Genomic DNA, 16179 nt, shown 5'->3' on the forward strand with positions numbered 1-16179 from the left:
TGATGGGGGGTGGGCGATATCTCCCCACCTCTCAAATTCCCCTGGGGGATGTGAAATCCACACAGGCGTTTGTTCGCTACAGGGAAATCCATCGGTGAGCTTGGCATGAATTGCGCTCACACCGCAGGGTGGTTTCAGGATAGGTGTCCCTTGAGGCGGGCCCTGGCTAGCTAAGACCGAATGTGGCCACTGGAAGCTGAATAAAAGGTTCTTGTGAGCCCGCCTTGAGGAAACGAAAGACTTCAGTTAACGGCAATGACATCCTCTCACGGATGCGTCTTCCTTGTATCCCAGAATCCCTGGCTCCCTAGGGGGTTCGAAGAGCAACTAAAGAAGAGAGTCTTTGGAAAGTGGAATTGACAGTAGCAACCAAAATCAGCACTAGATTATTGCCAACAAGTAAAAATAAAAAAAATCGAATCGGATCGCTCAAAGGTAATCATCCTTTTTTCCCCTCCAAGGTGCTTCCTTCCCCCGCTGTCTGGATCCCCGGAGAATGCGTCACTAGAAACCACTGAGTTACTCAACGCTGCTACCCCTAAAAAGCCGCAGAGTCCAGAAATAAACCCCAAAATGTCGTCATCCCCAAATAGAAGGCTACGGTGACAGATGTACCACCAGCGGGTAATTCCACAGACAAAAAAAAAACCAAACCTTTCCTGGAGGTGCGGGCAATGCTGATTCACGTTTAGCCGGGCAAAGTTGCGCACTGAAAAATGGCGTTGGGAAAGAAAGGGTATTGCTCGGCTCATGTCCCCTTGGGCTCAAAGCAAGCATTCACCAAAACACGTACCCCAAAATCCCTCATCAGCTGGCAGTGGAAAGTCAGCGACTAATTTAAAACTTACCCACAAAAACAAAAACGGCCGGGTGGGTGGTGGTGGTGGGGGAAAGGGTGCAGCAAACGCCAACGGCACACGCGAAGGGGCTCCGTTAAGAAAAACAAGTCGTCCTCCACAACAGCCTGAAGTGGAAGAGAGGCGAACAACAGTGAAACCGGCTCCGTCCCACCACAAAGGAAGATAGGGAGGGGAAGAAACGGAGACCGCATCCAGGATTTAGTTTTTTAAAAATAGGGAGATGTATTTGGATTTAGGGAAAGAGCCAAAAAAGGAAGTAGAAGACGAGACCCCGGCCGGACCCCGGCCTCCTCCCAGTAGAAAGACCCCAATGCAGGCAGGAGGGAGGGTCCAGGAAACTCTTCTCGCCGGCATCTCGAGACTGAGACCCATGAGGGAAGCACACCCTGGAACGGTAGCGATGAGGGAGTGATGAAAGAGCAACCACGCAGGACCCCTTTTTCGTGGGAGGGGGGTTTAGTTCCCTCGGAAAGCGCTCTGAGCGGCCGTCGAAGCCGCCCCGGTTGCGGCATTCTGGAAGCCCCGGTTGGTGAGGATGCCTTGGGAGAACTCTTCCTGGGCTCGCTGGAAGCTGGCTCCCGTCCGGCGATACAGGGAGTGGACCTGTGGGGGGGAATGGAGATGAGATGTCAAGCGAAAGGTATGAACCTCTCCTTCTTCGGCCAAAGGAGATGGGAGCTACCTCAGAAAGGACGGGGGAGAGCAACCACTGTGTTGCCCCCTTCTCCAGCGCAGAATCGCTAGGTCTGTTTTGGCTTCAAGAACGTAGTATCTCAGAGCTGCTCTAAGGACTGAATATCTGAGGACTGCTAGGACCATACTGGCTTCATACTGGGAGGGGCTGTGGCTGAGTGGTAGAGCCTCTGCTTGGCATGCAGAAGGGCCCAGGTTCAATCCCCATCATCTCCAGCTAAGGGGACTAGGCAAGTAGGTGATGTGAAAGACGTCCGCCCGAGACCCTGGAGAGACACTGCTGGTCTGAGTAGACAATACTGACTTTGATGGACCGAGAGTCTGATTCAGTATAAGGCAGCTTCATGTGCTCAACCCACTTATATTAAGGGAAGGGGCTGTGGCTCAGCGGTAGAGCATCTGCTTGGCATGCAGAATGCCCCAAGTTCAGTCCCCAGCATCTCCAGTTAAAGGGACCAGGTGAGTAAGCAATGGGAAAGACCTCCGCCTGAGACCCTGGAGAGCAGCTGCCGGTCTGAGCAGACAATACGGACTTATCATTCAGGGGCCACCAAGGCCAGGCACTTCTGCCTGGAGACAGGAGAGCGCATGAGTCAAGACAGGCAGAGCCTCCACTCAAGGCAGGTCTCCTTAGAAGCAAGGCCAGCCACGTTCAGCAGGGCTTCGTCCCAGGGGATGAGAAGGTCTCATTCAGGGTCTCATTCAGTATAAGGCAGCTTCACGTGTTCAAGAACTGGGTATCTTGGGTGGCTACGACCATATTGGCAGTCAGAACTGGGACAAGTCAAACAGTGCATCAGAAAAGGAAGTCTGCTCCGTCACATCTATCTGGCAGAGTCAGGAAGCCAAGGAACTCTCCTTTTACCATTCAGACATTGCATGGCTTGGTCCAGGGAACAAACTCACCCGCTTCAGCAGGAAGAGGGAGAGGATGGAGCAGACGGTGAAGAAGACAGCCACCACCATCATGATGATCGCCACGGCCAGGTTGGCCCCCACCTCTGAGAAAGCGGCGATCCAGCCACTGGGAGAGAGGCGGCGCGGGTCCGGGTGAAGGGGCCGGGGAGCCAGGTTCCACAGGTAGGATGGGAGGAAGGGAAGAGAGACACAACCACACAGACAGGTCAGGATGCAGCCAGTCGATGTACCACGTTTGTACCCGCCTCTCACAATTTAGCTATCAGGAATACATCTGTACATCAGTTGCACTGAGACATTGCGTGACTGGGTTGGTTTCCCCACTTATAATCACCTCCCCTCCCCACAACAGACACCCCGTGAGGTAGGTGGGGCTGAGAGAGCTCAAAGAGAGCTGTGACTTGCCCAAGGTCACCCAGTGGGCTTCATGTGGAGGAGTGGGGAGACAAACCTGGTTCACCAGATTAGCCTCCGCCGCTCATGCGGAGGAGTGGGGAATCAAACCCGGCTCTCCAGATCAGAGTCCACTGCTCCAAACCACCGCTCTGAACCACCACACCATGCTGGCAAACAGATTAATCTTTGCTTTTTTAAAAATCTCAGTTGCGGAGAAGACCAAGCAGGGGGAAGAGAAGAGCCTCTGTCAAGCAAGAGAAGCAGAGAGGAAAGAAAGGGCTGTCACGGTCGTTAGCGGCATGCAGGGGGAGAACACAGAGGGCAGCGGCAACCGGAAGGAAAGGTTACGCGAGATACGTGCCTTTTGGGCGAAGGACTAGAGCAGGAAGCTTGGAGTTAGAGGCCCTTCGGCTGGGATCTGCGGAAGCCGCGGAAGAGGGGGAGAGAGAGAGAGAGAGAGAGAGAGAGAAAGAAAGAAACAAGAGACAGCTTTAGAAGAGCGTGCTACGGCGGCCTGAGAGACAACTGCGAGCTGGCCGCAAGAGGCCTTGTCATTTGACGGCAGCGGCTCGGCGGAGCGTCAAGTTCGGGCTTACCTGTCCCCCCAGCCGGGGATGCCAACGGCCTGGACGATGTAGATCGCTATCTGGCAAAAGAAGACGAAGAAGAAGACGAAGAAGCTGAAGGAGCTGTCGGACCTGTCGAGAGAGATGGAGGGATGTTCTCAAAAGCAGGCAGCAAACCAAGAAGAACCTCTTAAGCAGGGCCCGGGGCGAGTTCCAGAAGATAACGGGACTCTGCTGCTAACCGATCCAGATCTTCTTCACACAGCGCATAGTTAAATTGTGGAACTCCCTGCCCAAGCATGTGGTGATGGCTGCCAACTTGGAAGGGTTGAAGAGGGGAGTGGACATGTTCATGGAGAAGCTATCCATGGCTACTAGTCACAATGGATAACAGTCATGATGCATACCTCTTCTCTTCAGGATCAGAGGAGCATGCCTATTATTTTAGGTGCTGTGGAACACAGGCAGGACAATGCTGCTGTCAATGTCTTCTTGCTTGTGGGCTTCCTAGAGGCACCTGGTGGGCCACCATGTGAAAGGACTGCTAGACTTGATGGGCCTTGGTCTGATCCAGCAGGGCCTTTCTTACATTCTCATCTTCTAGCAGTAAACTGGACCGTCTTGAAGAGCTGCCATGTCTTTAAAGCCAGTTTGGAGATGGACACGGGGAGCGCCCGCTATGCCCATGCCAAAGAGCACCCCAGGGCTGCTTCTGCCGCTTCCACCTGAACTGACAGGGGCATTCATAACGGCATAAGGCTTGTCAATGGAGGAAAATGGCAAACCAACTACACAAGTGGTTCCAAGTTCTCCATCCAAAAATAGGCTTCTGGTTAGCGAGGACAATGGAGCAAGAAGCACGTGCCCACCTGTGACAGAGGGATTTATTTTTGATCACAGCCATTGGATGGTCTGTTTTGGCTCGTGGTGGAGGGACCCTTCCAGGAATCAGCAAACAGCATTTTGGAGTCGGACACAGGATCAAAATCTTGCCTAGCTCTGAAATCTCCAGGGGGTGGGCGTCGAGCGAGCCACGCTTAGACTACCTCACAGGGCCATTCAGGTTTACATTCTGCTCAACGCTTCTTGGCAGACAGGTAGGGCTCAAACATTTTAAAAAGTGACCATAAGAGGTAGAGAGAGAGGGGTAAATTCTACGCTGGGAGGGAGAAATAAGCGCAACCCAGAATGTCATCCTCCACTCCAACCCCGCCCTCCGGGACACGGTGTGTGTGTGTGTTAAGTGCCATCAAGTTGCTTCCGACTCAGGAATCAGTCTTCCAAAACGTCCTATCTTTGACAGATCTTGCAAACTGAGGGCTGTGGCTTCCTTTATTGAGCCAATCCATCTCTTGTTGGGTCTTCCTTTTTCCTGCTGCCCTCAACTTTTCCTAGCATGACTGTCTTTTCCAGTGACTCTTTGTCTTCTCATAATGCAACCAAAATACGAGAGCCTCAGTTTACTCATTTTAGATTGTAGGGCCAGTTCAGGCTTGATTTGATCTATAACCCACTGATTTGGGGTTTTTTTGGGGGGTTTTTTGGGCAGCCCACAGTATCCTCACACTTTTCTCCAACACCACATTTCGAAGGAATCTACTTTCTTCCTATCAGCTTTCCTCATTGTCCAGCTTTCACACCCGTACATAGTAATGGGGAATACGATGGCATGAATTAACTTGATCTTGGTGGCCAGTGACACATCCTTACACTTCAGAATCTTTTCTAGCTCCTTCATGGCTGCTCTTCCCAGTCTCCATCTCCTTCTGATTGGTTGGCTGCAGTCTCCCTTTTGGTGGATGACGGAGCCCAGGAATAGAAAGTCTTCAACAATTTCAGTGTCCCCATTGTCTATCTTAAAGTCGAGTAATTCTCAACTTGTATACCATATTCTTTGTCCGTCACTTCGGCCTGTGACGACTGTGGCGACTTAGGGCACAGGGATGAATATTTGAAAACATTCTGGGAAAATGTCCTACGCTTGTGGCCCCTGAGAACATGTTTAGGCAACTTCATCTTGGTGGCCAGTGACACAGCGACCGGGCCCCGGCACTCACCTGAAAGCCTTATAGATCGGCCGATACCAACAGAGGAAAGCGCAGGGGGTGAACAGGATAAACCAGAGGATGGAGAGGCCGAAGTCCACGCCTCTGTCGGGTACCACCGTGAACCACGCGAAGCAGGCGAGCAGGTTCAGCAGCAGAGTGACCGAGTGAACTGCTCGGGGGAGAGGAAGGAACGAGCAATTAGACATGGCGGGAGGACCCCCCCCCCCCATAGCGAGCTGGAGGGCTTGACAGCTTTCGGAGGAAAGCTACGGACAGGAAACGGGGCCCCGTGCGCTCTCTGCCAAAACATGCTGCGCTGGCCAGTGTAAGCTGTGACGCTAGGACTGGAACTGGTGAGACCCGGGTTCAAATCCCCCCCCCCCCCCCCCGCGGTTGTGAACCTTACAAGGCGACCTGGGGCCAGTTTCTGTCTCTCGGCCCAACCTTCTGCACCGGACTGTAGTGAGGTTAAACCATGGAGAGGGGAAGAGAAGAAATAACCCTGTGTATACCCTACCTACTACCCCTATTTTTGCCTCTAGTGTCAGTAAAACCAGCTTGGAGGCTAGAGGGTTTTTTTAAAAAGCAGAAAAATAGTAGGAACAGTAGAAGCGTAATTAAAAAAAAAAAAAAAGAGCGTGTCTCCCCTCCTGCCGTTCTCCTCCTCCAAAACGGCAATCCCCAGCAGCTGCAGCTGAACAAGAAAAATGGTTATTTCAAAATGATCCCAGGCTGATTTTCAAAAAGATCCAGACAACCAAGTTGCTTTTCCGGCCGCTTGAACTCACACATCCACAGGTAATACAGCATCTTGCAGACCCGCTGGTAGTCGGCTGGGATGTCCGCAGAGAAGTCCTGATAAAAGCAGGGCTTCACAGGGCAGAGCTTCGGGAGCGGAGGCCAATTGTTCTGTTTTGCTGCGTGGAGAGAGAAAAAAAGAGAAAAGCCTCTAGAAAGGTCCTGAGGCCTTCTCTTCAAGCAATTGCCCTCTCTGCTCCACGTTTCTAGGTTACACTCAGTTGCAGCTCATGGTCGGGAGTTCTTGGGAGTTGCCCCATTTCTGGGGAACAGCCTCCCGCCAGAGGCGCAGAGGTCTCTCAGCTCCAGAACAGCCTGTTAAGACAGACTTGTGTAGGGCAACGTTTGGGGCTTGGTAATTAGCAATCCGTGGGCCAAGTAGACATCCATGGCACACAAAGAGATGATGAAGAAGAAGAGTTGGTTTTTTATATGCCAACCTTCTCTCCCACTTAAGGGAGATTCAAACCGGCCGACAATCACCTTCCCTTCTCCTCCCCGCAACAGACACCCTGTGAGGTAGGTGGGGGCTGAGACAGCTCTAAGAGAGCTGTGATGTGCCCAAGGTCACCCAGCTGGCTTTGTGGGGAGGAGAGGGGAGACAAATCCAGTTCACCGGATTAGCGGCCGCCGCTCATCTGGGGGAGTGGGGAATCAAACCCGGTTCTCCAGATCAGACTCCACCGCTCCAAGCCACCACTCTTAACCACTACACCATTGAGGGTTTATTTTGGCTCTGTTGGAAATTCTGTCTGCTGGCGACTTTGGTCTGTATTCTGCATTTTACGGGGATCGTTTTTAGCCCGCTCATGATGCATCCTTTGCAGCTGTATTTCATTTGTTTCGTTTCCCTTGCCACAGCTGGGAAAAACGTGGACTCACAAATATCGTTAAACGCACATGATTAAGGCAAGGCGGCCTTTGCGTGCGGGGGGACATAGAGACTTCCACTGTGCCACTGGAGATCGTTCTTTGGTGGCCTGCCGTGGCGGAAGGGAGGGGGTGGAACCGTTTGGCGAGTCGCTGCGCGCAAACCGTTCACCCTTTGGAAAGGCTTCCCCGGGCAGGTCAAAGCTCGAGCTAGCACCACCCCTTGCTCCTAACGCAAGACAGGACGCTGTCAAGCCCGAGTGACGGGCGCTACTCACGGTTGAAGCCCGCCGCGCTGTTCTGCAGTTCGCGCTCCTTTCTCTCCAGCTCCGCAGCTTTCCGTTCCAGCTCCTCCTGCTGTTGAAGAAGGCCGGCCTGTGCAGCTGAGGCCACAGCCTATGTGGGTGGGTGGGTGGGAAAGCAAATCAAAGAGAGCAGAGCAAAGGGCGTTTCTCTAAGAAAAGAAAAGCAAAACCTAGGGTTCCGAGAAGCAGCTGCTAGCAGAAACAGAACCATTCTCGAATTGACAGGGTGGTGTTCACCAAAAGCATCACCTAGACACCCTTCTGAGTTCTGATAGTTCCACGAGATCATATGGTTTTTCAGTTGCTCCTAGAAATCATGAGGTCTAGAAACTTGTGCTTTACAAAAAAAAAAAAAAAAAGACGCCCAAGAGATTAGGATCCTACCACAGCTATCGGGAGGTTCCCTTGGGGCTGCGCTTCATGACTCGTAGCAAAACTTTGGCCATGCTTATACTGGGAACAAGCACTTTAGAGAAGGGTTTTCCAAACTTTGTGAGCCTGCGGGCACCTTGGGAATTGTGATACAGCCTCAAAATGGCTGCTGCAGCTTAGAAGAAGAGTTGGTTTTTATATGCTGACTTTCCCTACCACTTAAGGAAGAAGCAAAGCGGCTTACAATTGCCTTCCCCTCCCCACAACAGAGACCCTGTGAGGTAGGTGGGGCTGAGAGAGCTGTAAGAGAGCTGTGACTAGTCTAGGTCACCCAGCCGGCTTCGTGTGTAGGAGTGGGGAATCAAACCCGGTTCTCCAGCTCAGAGCCCGCTGCTCCAAACCACCACGCTTAACCACTACACCACGCTGGCTCTAACTAGTCACACAGTGAAGATCCTTGTGCTGTGGTGGCGGCGGCCACCAAAACATTTTTTTAAAAATTTGCACAGCCAATCAAATCTCCAATAGTTGGTCAGAAGCCTTGCTGGGTAAAAGCCCCAACGGGCCCACTTTCTAAAAACATTTGGTGGGTGCTAGGAAAGGTGTCAGCAGATGTTATGGCGCCCATAGACATTTGCGTTGGAGACCCATGCTTTGCAGCTTCCAATATGGGAATTTCACCTCCCCCCCCCCAATTTGAAAGTGGAGGGTGTTGGAATATCTTTTCCAACAGAAGGAACCCTGGGAGATTGTCAGCTGCATGCCAAGAGGCGGAAAAGTCCGCTTGTGGCTGCTATAAAACGGGGGAAAAACGCCGTTACCTTCCTGCTAGTTTCCCTACCCTTTCGCTGCCCTTTGTACCTGGTGCTTATTCCGAGAGCTGGCGTCTTCTCCTAGCAACCTCTGCCTCTCTGAACCTTCTGAGCTTGCTGAGATGAACTTAGGAGTCAGGTACTTGCTGGCCTGTTTAAGCAGCAACTGCAACACACAACTACGCTATGTCTAGGCTCGTGGGAACGGGGCTTCTCCGGTCACTTGACGAAACTAAGTCACTCGCATTGTTAACAGGTTACGGGAGTACATTATTTTTAAAAGCATTTGAACACCCCCCTTTCAAAGTTTATTAAAAGCAAGAAGAAGAAGAGCTGGTTTTTATATGCTGACTTTCTCTACCACTTAAGGAAGAATCAAACCGGCTTACAATCACCTTCCCTTCCCCTCCCCACAACAGACACCCTGTGAGGTAGGTGGGGCTGAGAAAACTGTGACTAGCCCAAGGTCACCCAGCTGGCTTTGTGTGGAGGAGTGGGGAAACCAACCCGGTTCTCCAGATCAGAGTCCACTGCTCCAAGCCACCGCTCTTAACCACTACACCATACTATCGGTCTTTTCACTAAAACGAATGGTAAGAAAAGAGCCAGCACTAGAATGCTGACAAGCAGTCGTTTTATGAGGAAGAAGTGAAAGGTCTAATCGGAAAAGGGAGATCTTTAGCCGAGCTCCATGCCATCGGATGGGTAGTCGCCAAGGTATGAGGCTGGTGAAATACTGGAGGGAGGGGACAGGGGAACCCAGAAGCTAAGACACAGGAGGTCTGGTGCCATGGGTCACAATGAGCAACGGACGGAGGGTCATGTGAATGCAGGACACAGACGTTTACAAGAGGCCAAGAGCAGAGAAAGTGGGGCCACATAAAACCCCTTCATATCGTCTAGTGACAAGAGAGAAAGTGCTCTGTTGGAGGGAAGCACAAACAAGCTAGGGGACTGTAAAGGCTGTGGGAATGTGGCCCGCTTCAAGGGCTGAACGGGGGGGGGGGGGCAAACATTTCAGGTTGATCCAGCTAAGCAGCTTCCTTTCCTCTGGCCGCCACCCGCAGAGCCGTAAAACTGGGGAAAGAGTCGCAATGCCTTCCCTGGCCACTGGGGGCCGCCACAAAAACACAGCGCTAAGCATGACTAGCAGTAGGGCTGCCCACTGGGGGAAGTCGCAGAACGGCTTCTCTCTCTGGAGAGACACCTGAGCCTTGGGAGGGGCGCGATACCTGCGGGGTGGGTTCCACGGACGGCTGGAGCACGGCCGGCTGCGAAGGCCCCGTGGGCTGCGTCGCCGGAGTGGTCTGAGCCACATTTGTCTGGGAGGAAGAGAGAGAGAGAGAGAGAGGGAAAGGTCAGAAGAAAAGGTTGATCGCATCCATGCACCGCCCGGTTCTGCAACTGTGACTGCGTTCCTCAGCGGGTCTCCCAAGATGCACAGTGCCAACGCTCCCCCCTCCCCTCTAGTGGCCTTCCTTTTGTCTTGCATACTGTTGAAATAAAGAAGAAGAGTTGGTTTTTATATGCCGACTTTCTCTACCACTTAAGGGAGACTCAAACCGGCTTACAGTCACCTTCCCCTCCCCTCCCCACAACAGACACCCTGTGAGGTTGGTGGAGCTGAGAGAGCTGTGACTTGCCAAAGGCCACCCAGCTGGCTTTGTGTGTAGGAGTGGGGAAACACATCCAGTTCACCAGATTAGCCTCCGCCACTCATGTGGAGGAGAGGGGAATCGAACCCGGTTCTCCAGATCAGACGTCACAGCTCCAAACCACCGCTGTTAACCATACACCACACTGGCTCTAAAGAGGCATAACAGTTCAGCGTCCTGCACTCTTGAGTAGACCTTTCCGAGGTGCCTGCCAGAGCCACTGCCACGGGACCCGATCCAAGGCAGAACTTACCAGCCGAGAGCTCTCAGTGAAGGGGTTGAATTCATCCAGGCCTCCCTGGTTAGCGTTTGCCAACTGGGTGACCGATGGATCCTGAAAGCAAAAGGTGGGTTATAAAGATGATTTAATATCGATGCCTTACAGGAGTGGTTCTCAACCTTTTTTGCTCCATTCCCCCCTTTCACCATTGTTCAGAATATAATTCCCCCCTTCCCAAAATAGTCTATCTCAAAAGGCACATTCCAAATAATTTGCACTTTGCTGAATAGTGGTCCCAATTCTGCCCCCCCAGAACCCTAAAATTCCACCCCAGGGGGGAATTCCCCCCTTGTTGAGAACCCTTGCCTTACAGGGAGAATCCACACCTGGGTGTGCAAGCAGGTAGGCCCCAAACGTTTTGAGCCTGCGGACATTGTTGCGTTCTGATGCAGCCTCAAAACGGTTGCCTCAGGAGGCGGGGCCAGCCACAACACGGCTGCCTCAGCTTACCTTCCGTCACACAGTGCGGATCCTTGTGCTGTGGCGGCAGTGCAGCCTTTACAAATCTGCACAGCCCATCAAATCTCCAATGGCGAATCAGAGATGCCGCAGGCAAAAGCCCCACCCGGCCCTGCCCATTTTCCGAAAACACTCACCAGGCACCAGGAAAGTGTTGGTGAGTGCCATGGCACCCATGGGCACCCCTGTGCCAGGGTCTTAAGGAAAAGCAACTGACCAATGTAATCTTTCTATCGCTTCCTCTAAATCAGGGTCCCCAGCACTTTGTTGAGCCCCTGTGCAGTACTGAGGATGGGCAGAGGGCATGATTGCAAAAAAGCATACGGCAAAGATGGGTTCAATCACAGAACAGACTGGCACGCTGCTTTTAGGAACAGACTCAGCATGGCTACCGTTTTTTAAAAAAGGGAAGGCTTACTCCTACTGCATGTGCCACAAGCAGAGGCTGCCAAGCCCAGGGAGATAAGGACGTCCGTGTCTAGGGCCAGGCCGAGGGAGCATGACTGTGATGTGCATCCTGGAATGAATTCAGTGCTTTGCCAGTCACTCATCCAACAGGGAGTGACACCAATCTCCCTGTCCCCCCCCATTCCATTCCAGACCCCACATTTGTGGGCTCAACGGTGTCCACAGGTGCCATGCTGGAAATTGTCTCCCTTCTCTGATGGTTTTCTATTTTCAGATAAAAATAACTCATTCTTTCTGCACATTCCACACCCTGTCGAGGAAACCTCGGCGCGCCAAAAATCCTCGGCATTTGCACCTGGCAAACAAAACCTCACAGGGCCGGTCAAGGGAGATGTGCTGCGGTTTTAATTCTAGGGGCAGGATCCACCCCGGGTGTCGTCCCAGCTTTCCTGTCTCGGCGTGCTCAGCGGGGCTCCCGTTTAATGAATAACGTCAGACAAACAGGCTGGATTCCGACACTCCCTGCCCCGTCATGCGGTTGCGCAAGCCGGCGAACTGGGAAAGCGAGAACAGGTGAAAGCAGCAGCTAGACTCCTCTGCCTCGCAGAATTGAGGATGTGGGGCAAACAGAAGTAATCGGAAACAAACTATGGAACCTGAAAAGGTTCTCAGTGCGCACGCCGGAGGCGGCTGCCGCACCAGAAATGGGAAGATCCCAAGCTAGGAGGGTGACTCCTCGCAAAGGTTCCCCCACACACGCAAAAAGAGTCAGGCTGATCCCACACACAACAGTAACGGGTAGATATGGCTGTAGAGGTCCAACAGGGCAGGAGAAAGGTGAAGTTGTGAAATGCCTTCCCGCAAAAGGAACAATGTTGAGAAAGGGAACTTGATTCTGCCACGGAAGAGGCGGCGGACAACCCCCTTGCAAGTTAAATTGTTCTATTGCACACTTAAAAATTGGGATCTCCTATTTTCCAGTGGCATCGGTGTGAAATCTTTGCACCTACTTTTGATTATATTCTCCAAAAAAGCAGATCAATTAAGAAGAAGAGTTGGTTTTTATATGCCGACTTTCTCTACCACTTAAGGGAGACCCAAACCGGCTTACAATCACCTTCCCTTCCCCTCCCCACAACAGACACCCAGTGAGGTAGGTGGGGCTGGGAGAGAGTGACTTGCCCAAGGTCACCCAGCTGGCTTCATGTGTAGGAGCGGGGAAACAAATCCAGTTCCCCAGATTAGCCTCCGCCGCTCACGTGGAGGAGTAGGGAATCAAACCCGGTTCTCCAGTTCAGAGTCCACCGCTCCAAGCCACCGCTCTTAACCACTACACCATGCTTCACTTTCACATTTAAGCAGAACAAAACCAAGCTTGCTCTGTGAAGTTAAAGGTAGTTGGGAGTGAGAACAGGAAAGCTCTCTGTGCCCTCACTGGCTTTGGGCGTGTCTGGAAATCCTCGGAGGAGCTCACAAACTGCATACTCTGTTTACACTGAAAAGAGATTTAAACTCAAGTTCCACATGAGGGACTAGGCCCAGAATGGGCAGGTGCGCACCACCTAATAGCTATCTGCGGTGCCACTGCGCCATTACGGACACCCGTCGGTGCTTGACCCCCGGCCACTGAGATTATGAGGTTGGTTTGGGAGCTGCCGGCTAACTCCCTCGGCAAACAAAGGTACGTTTCAAAAGATGCGCGGGCCTGCCAAGACAGCTGACTCACACGGCAAAGCCGTACCCTGGGAACGAACAGAATTCCAGAGCGTCTCACTCCCCTCCCGGCTGCCGAGAAAGGACAATGCCTGCTCCTCTTGAACACTGTATCCAAAACATCACAGTGGAAAAAGAAGTCATGATAGCGGAGGGACACGGGCCCTGCGTCAGAGCCGGCATGCAAGGTTAAAACCAGCGAATGCAACTCATTTCGCATCAGATGCACTTGGGGCCTTTGCACAGTTGCGACAGCAATGTCACCCCCTCGCTGCTTTAGAGTTTCAACAGCTTCCTCTACACCCGCTGCAGCAAAAGCAGAAGCCATGCGCATACCGGCAAGAACCGTTTGTAAAGAGTTTCTTTCACAGGATGGATTCACAGAATCATGGAGTTGGAAGGGACCACCAGGATCATCTAGTCCAACCCCCTGCACAAGGCCGGAAATTCACAACTACCTCCCCCCCAACACCCCAGTGACCCCTACTCCATGCCCAGAAGATGCCCAAGATGCCCTCCCTCTCGTGATGTGCCTAAGGTCCTAGAATCAGCCTTGCTGACAGATGGCCATCTAACCTCTTCTTAAAAACTTCCAGGGAAAGAGCTCAGCACCTCCCGAGGAAGCCTGTTCCATTGAGGAGCTGCTCTGTTAGAAAATTCTTCCTAATGTCTAGACGGAAACTTTTTTGATTTAATTTCACCAGAAGGTTTGCAGGAATGCGGTTGCAGAGGCTACTACAGACAGAACACTAAGACTGTGCTGCTGATGAAGGGACCTTTGACTCTCGAAAGCTCGTACCCTGAAAATCTTGTTGGTCTCTAAAATGTTACTGGACTCCAATCTAGCTGTTCTACTGCAGATCAACAGCCACCCTCTGAAAAAATAAAGTACGGATTGCTAGAGAGAGAAAAGATGAACCTGTTGGAATTCCCCTAAGGGGACAGAAGTTTTCTTGCCCTATTTCCTCTGTACCTAGCTCAAACATTTCCTCTCAAGATACTAAAGATGTAGCATTATTATCTGCAGCCTGCCTTTTTCACCGAAACCTCAGGCAGATCACAAGCCATGAGAAAGACCTTTTCAGTCAATCACCGAGAGTATTACAAGATATGATAACATCTGGAACTAACTGCCAAATTCCTCCTAGTACAAAACAATGCAGCTGGGCTGGAATTTTAGAACAGGGGAGAAATAAACACGTGGCAAGGAATGCCAACGTTACCTGTTTGAGGCAATGAGACAAAATCAGTGCAGGAAAAGAGGTTATCCCTAATAGAATCATAGAATTGGAAGGGACCACCAGGGTCATTGAGTCCAACTCCATGCACAATGCAGGAAATTCATAACTACCTCCTCCCCACACACCCCCAGTGACCCCTACTCCATGCCCAGAGGATAGCCAAGATGCCCTCCCTCTCATCATATGCTTAAGGTCCTAGAATCAGCATTGCTGACAGATGGCCATCTAGCCTCTGCTTAAAAACCTCCAGGGAAGGAGAGCCCACCCCCTCCCAAGGAAGCCTGTTCCACTGAATAGTAGGGGGGGGGGGTCACTGGTGGGTGTGGGAGGGGAGGTAGTTGTGAATTTCCTGCATTGTGCAGGGGGTTGGACTGGATGACCCTGGGGGTCGCTTCCAACTCTATGATTCTTCTCGGTGTGGAGTAGGGGTCACTGGGGGTGTGGGAGGGAGAATTTCCTGCATTGTACGGGGGTTGGACTAGATGACCCTGGGGGTTCCCTTCCAACTATGATTCTTCTCGGCGTGGAGTAGGGGTCACTGGGGGTGTGGGAAGGAGAGATAGTTGTGAAATTCCTGCATTGTACAGGGAGTTGGACTAGATGACCCTGGGGGTCCCTTCCAACTCTATGATTCCCCTCGGCGTGGAGTAGGGGTCACTGGGGTGGGTGGGAGGGATAGTTGTGAATTTCCTGCATTGTGCAGGGGGTTGGACTAGATGACCCTGGGGCTTCCCTTCTAGCACTATGATTCTTCTCGGCGTGGAGTAAGGGTCACTGGGGAGGTGGGAGGGAGAGATTGTTGTGAATTTCCTGCATTGTACAGGGGGTTGGACTAGATGACCCTGGGGGTTCCCTTCCAGCACTATGATTCTTCTCGGCGTGGAGTAACGGTCACTGGGGGGTGGGAGGGATAGTTGTGAATTTCCTGCATTGTGCAGGGGGTTGGACTGGATGACCCTGGGGGTTCCCTTCCAACTCTATGATTCTTCTCGGCGTGGAGTAAGGGTCACTGGGGGGGTGGGCGGGAGAGATAGTTGTGAATTTCCTGCATTGTGCAGGGAGTTGGACTAGATGACCCTGGGGGGTCCCCTTCCAACTCTATGATTCTTCTGGGCTGAACCTTTAAGTTGCAACTTAGGGCGTCCTACCGAACCACTGATTGACAAGAGACACCTTTCTCCTTCTCCCCACCCCCTTCCAGCTCGGGAGCCAATCAGGGGGCGTGGCGAGAAGGATCAGTCCCCTCCCCTCCTTTAGGGCGTGGCCTCACCCTCGGGGGGGGAGAGAGCTGCGCGCGCAGCCCCTCCTCAACCCTAAACACCCCCCTCCCCAAACCCGGCGCAGTGAAAGGAAGACCGTTAGCGGCCGCCGCGGCCTCACCTGGAAGGGATTCACGTCCACCGGGTCCGCGAAGGGGTTCGTGTCGAAGGCCGACATGGCCGGTTCCGGGCTCGGTCCGCCGCCGCCTCTGGCCGCCGCACCTGCTCTCACCCCGGTCCGCTTCCTGCTCCCTAGAAACCACACAGACCCACTTCCGGGAGGACGGCGCCGCCTCCCCCCGAGCTACCGCGCCTGCGCGTGACGCGGCGGGTCGTTTCCAACCACGTGACAAAGCGGAGCTTGTGACTTCACAGGGGAGGGGCGGGGGGAGAGAGGGAGGAGAGGAGCGGCGGGCGGAGCGCATGCGCGGCCAGGAGAGCGCTTCTCCTGGCTTTGTGTCTTCGGCGCTGGGCGGTCGGTCGGAAAGGGGCGCGGTACCTTCTGAGCATGCGCACGAAGGAGCGG

The 16179-nt window shown here is 52.8% G+C and overlaps 1 protein-coding gene across 2 annotated transcripts; it reads right to left on the reverse strand.

Annotated features, from left to right (window-relative positions):
* Positions 1 to 1316: 1316 nt before the first annotated feature.
* SCAMP2 (secretory carrier membrane protein 2) lies at positions 1317 to 15901 on the reverse strand. Of its 2 annotated transcripts, XM_056865943.1 has the most exons (9): positions 15775 to 15901; positions 10547 to 10627; positions 9871 to 9960; positions 7428 to 7545; positions 6270 to 6398; positions 5491 to 5650; positions 3464 to 3565; positions 2460 to 2577; positions 1317 to 1463 (listed from the first exon to the last, which is right to left on the reverse strand). In XM_056865943.1, exons 1-9 carry the CDS (start codon positions 15829 to 15831, stop codon positions 1317 to 1319), a joined length of 1002 nt encoding a protein of 333 aa, XP_056721921.1. In that variant the 5' UTR covers positions 15832 to 15901. The 2 variants fall into 2 exon arrangements, with proteins under 2 accessions (XP_056721921.1, XP_056721922.1); XM_056865944.1 differs by lacking the exons at positions 1317 to 1463; positions 2460 to 2577 and adding an exon at positions 3234 to 3285 and having other exon boundaries at positions 15775 to 15852.
* Between the last annotated feature and the right edge of the window lie 278 nt (positions 15902 to 16179).

This window comes from Euleptes europaea, chromosome 20 (genome assembly GCF_029931775.1).
Source record: "Euleptes europaea isolate rEulEur1 chromosome 20, rEulEur1.hap1, whole genome shotgun sequence".
Classification (NCBI taxonomy): domain Eukaryota; kingdom Metazoa; phylum Chordata; class Lepidosauria; order Squamata; family Sphaerodactylidae; genus Euleptes; species Euleptes europaea.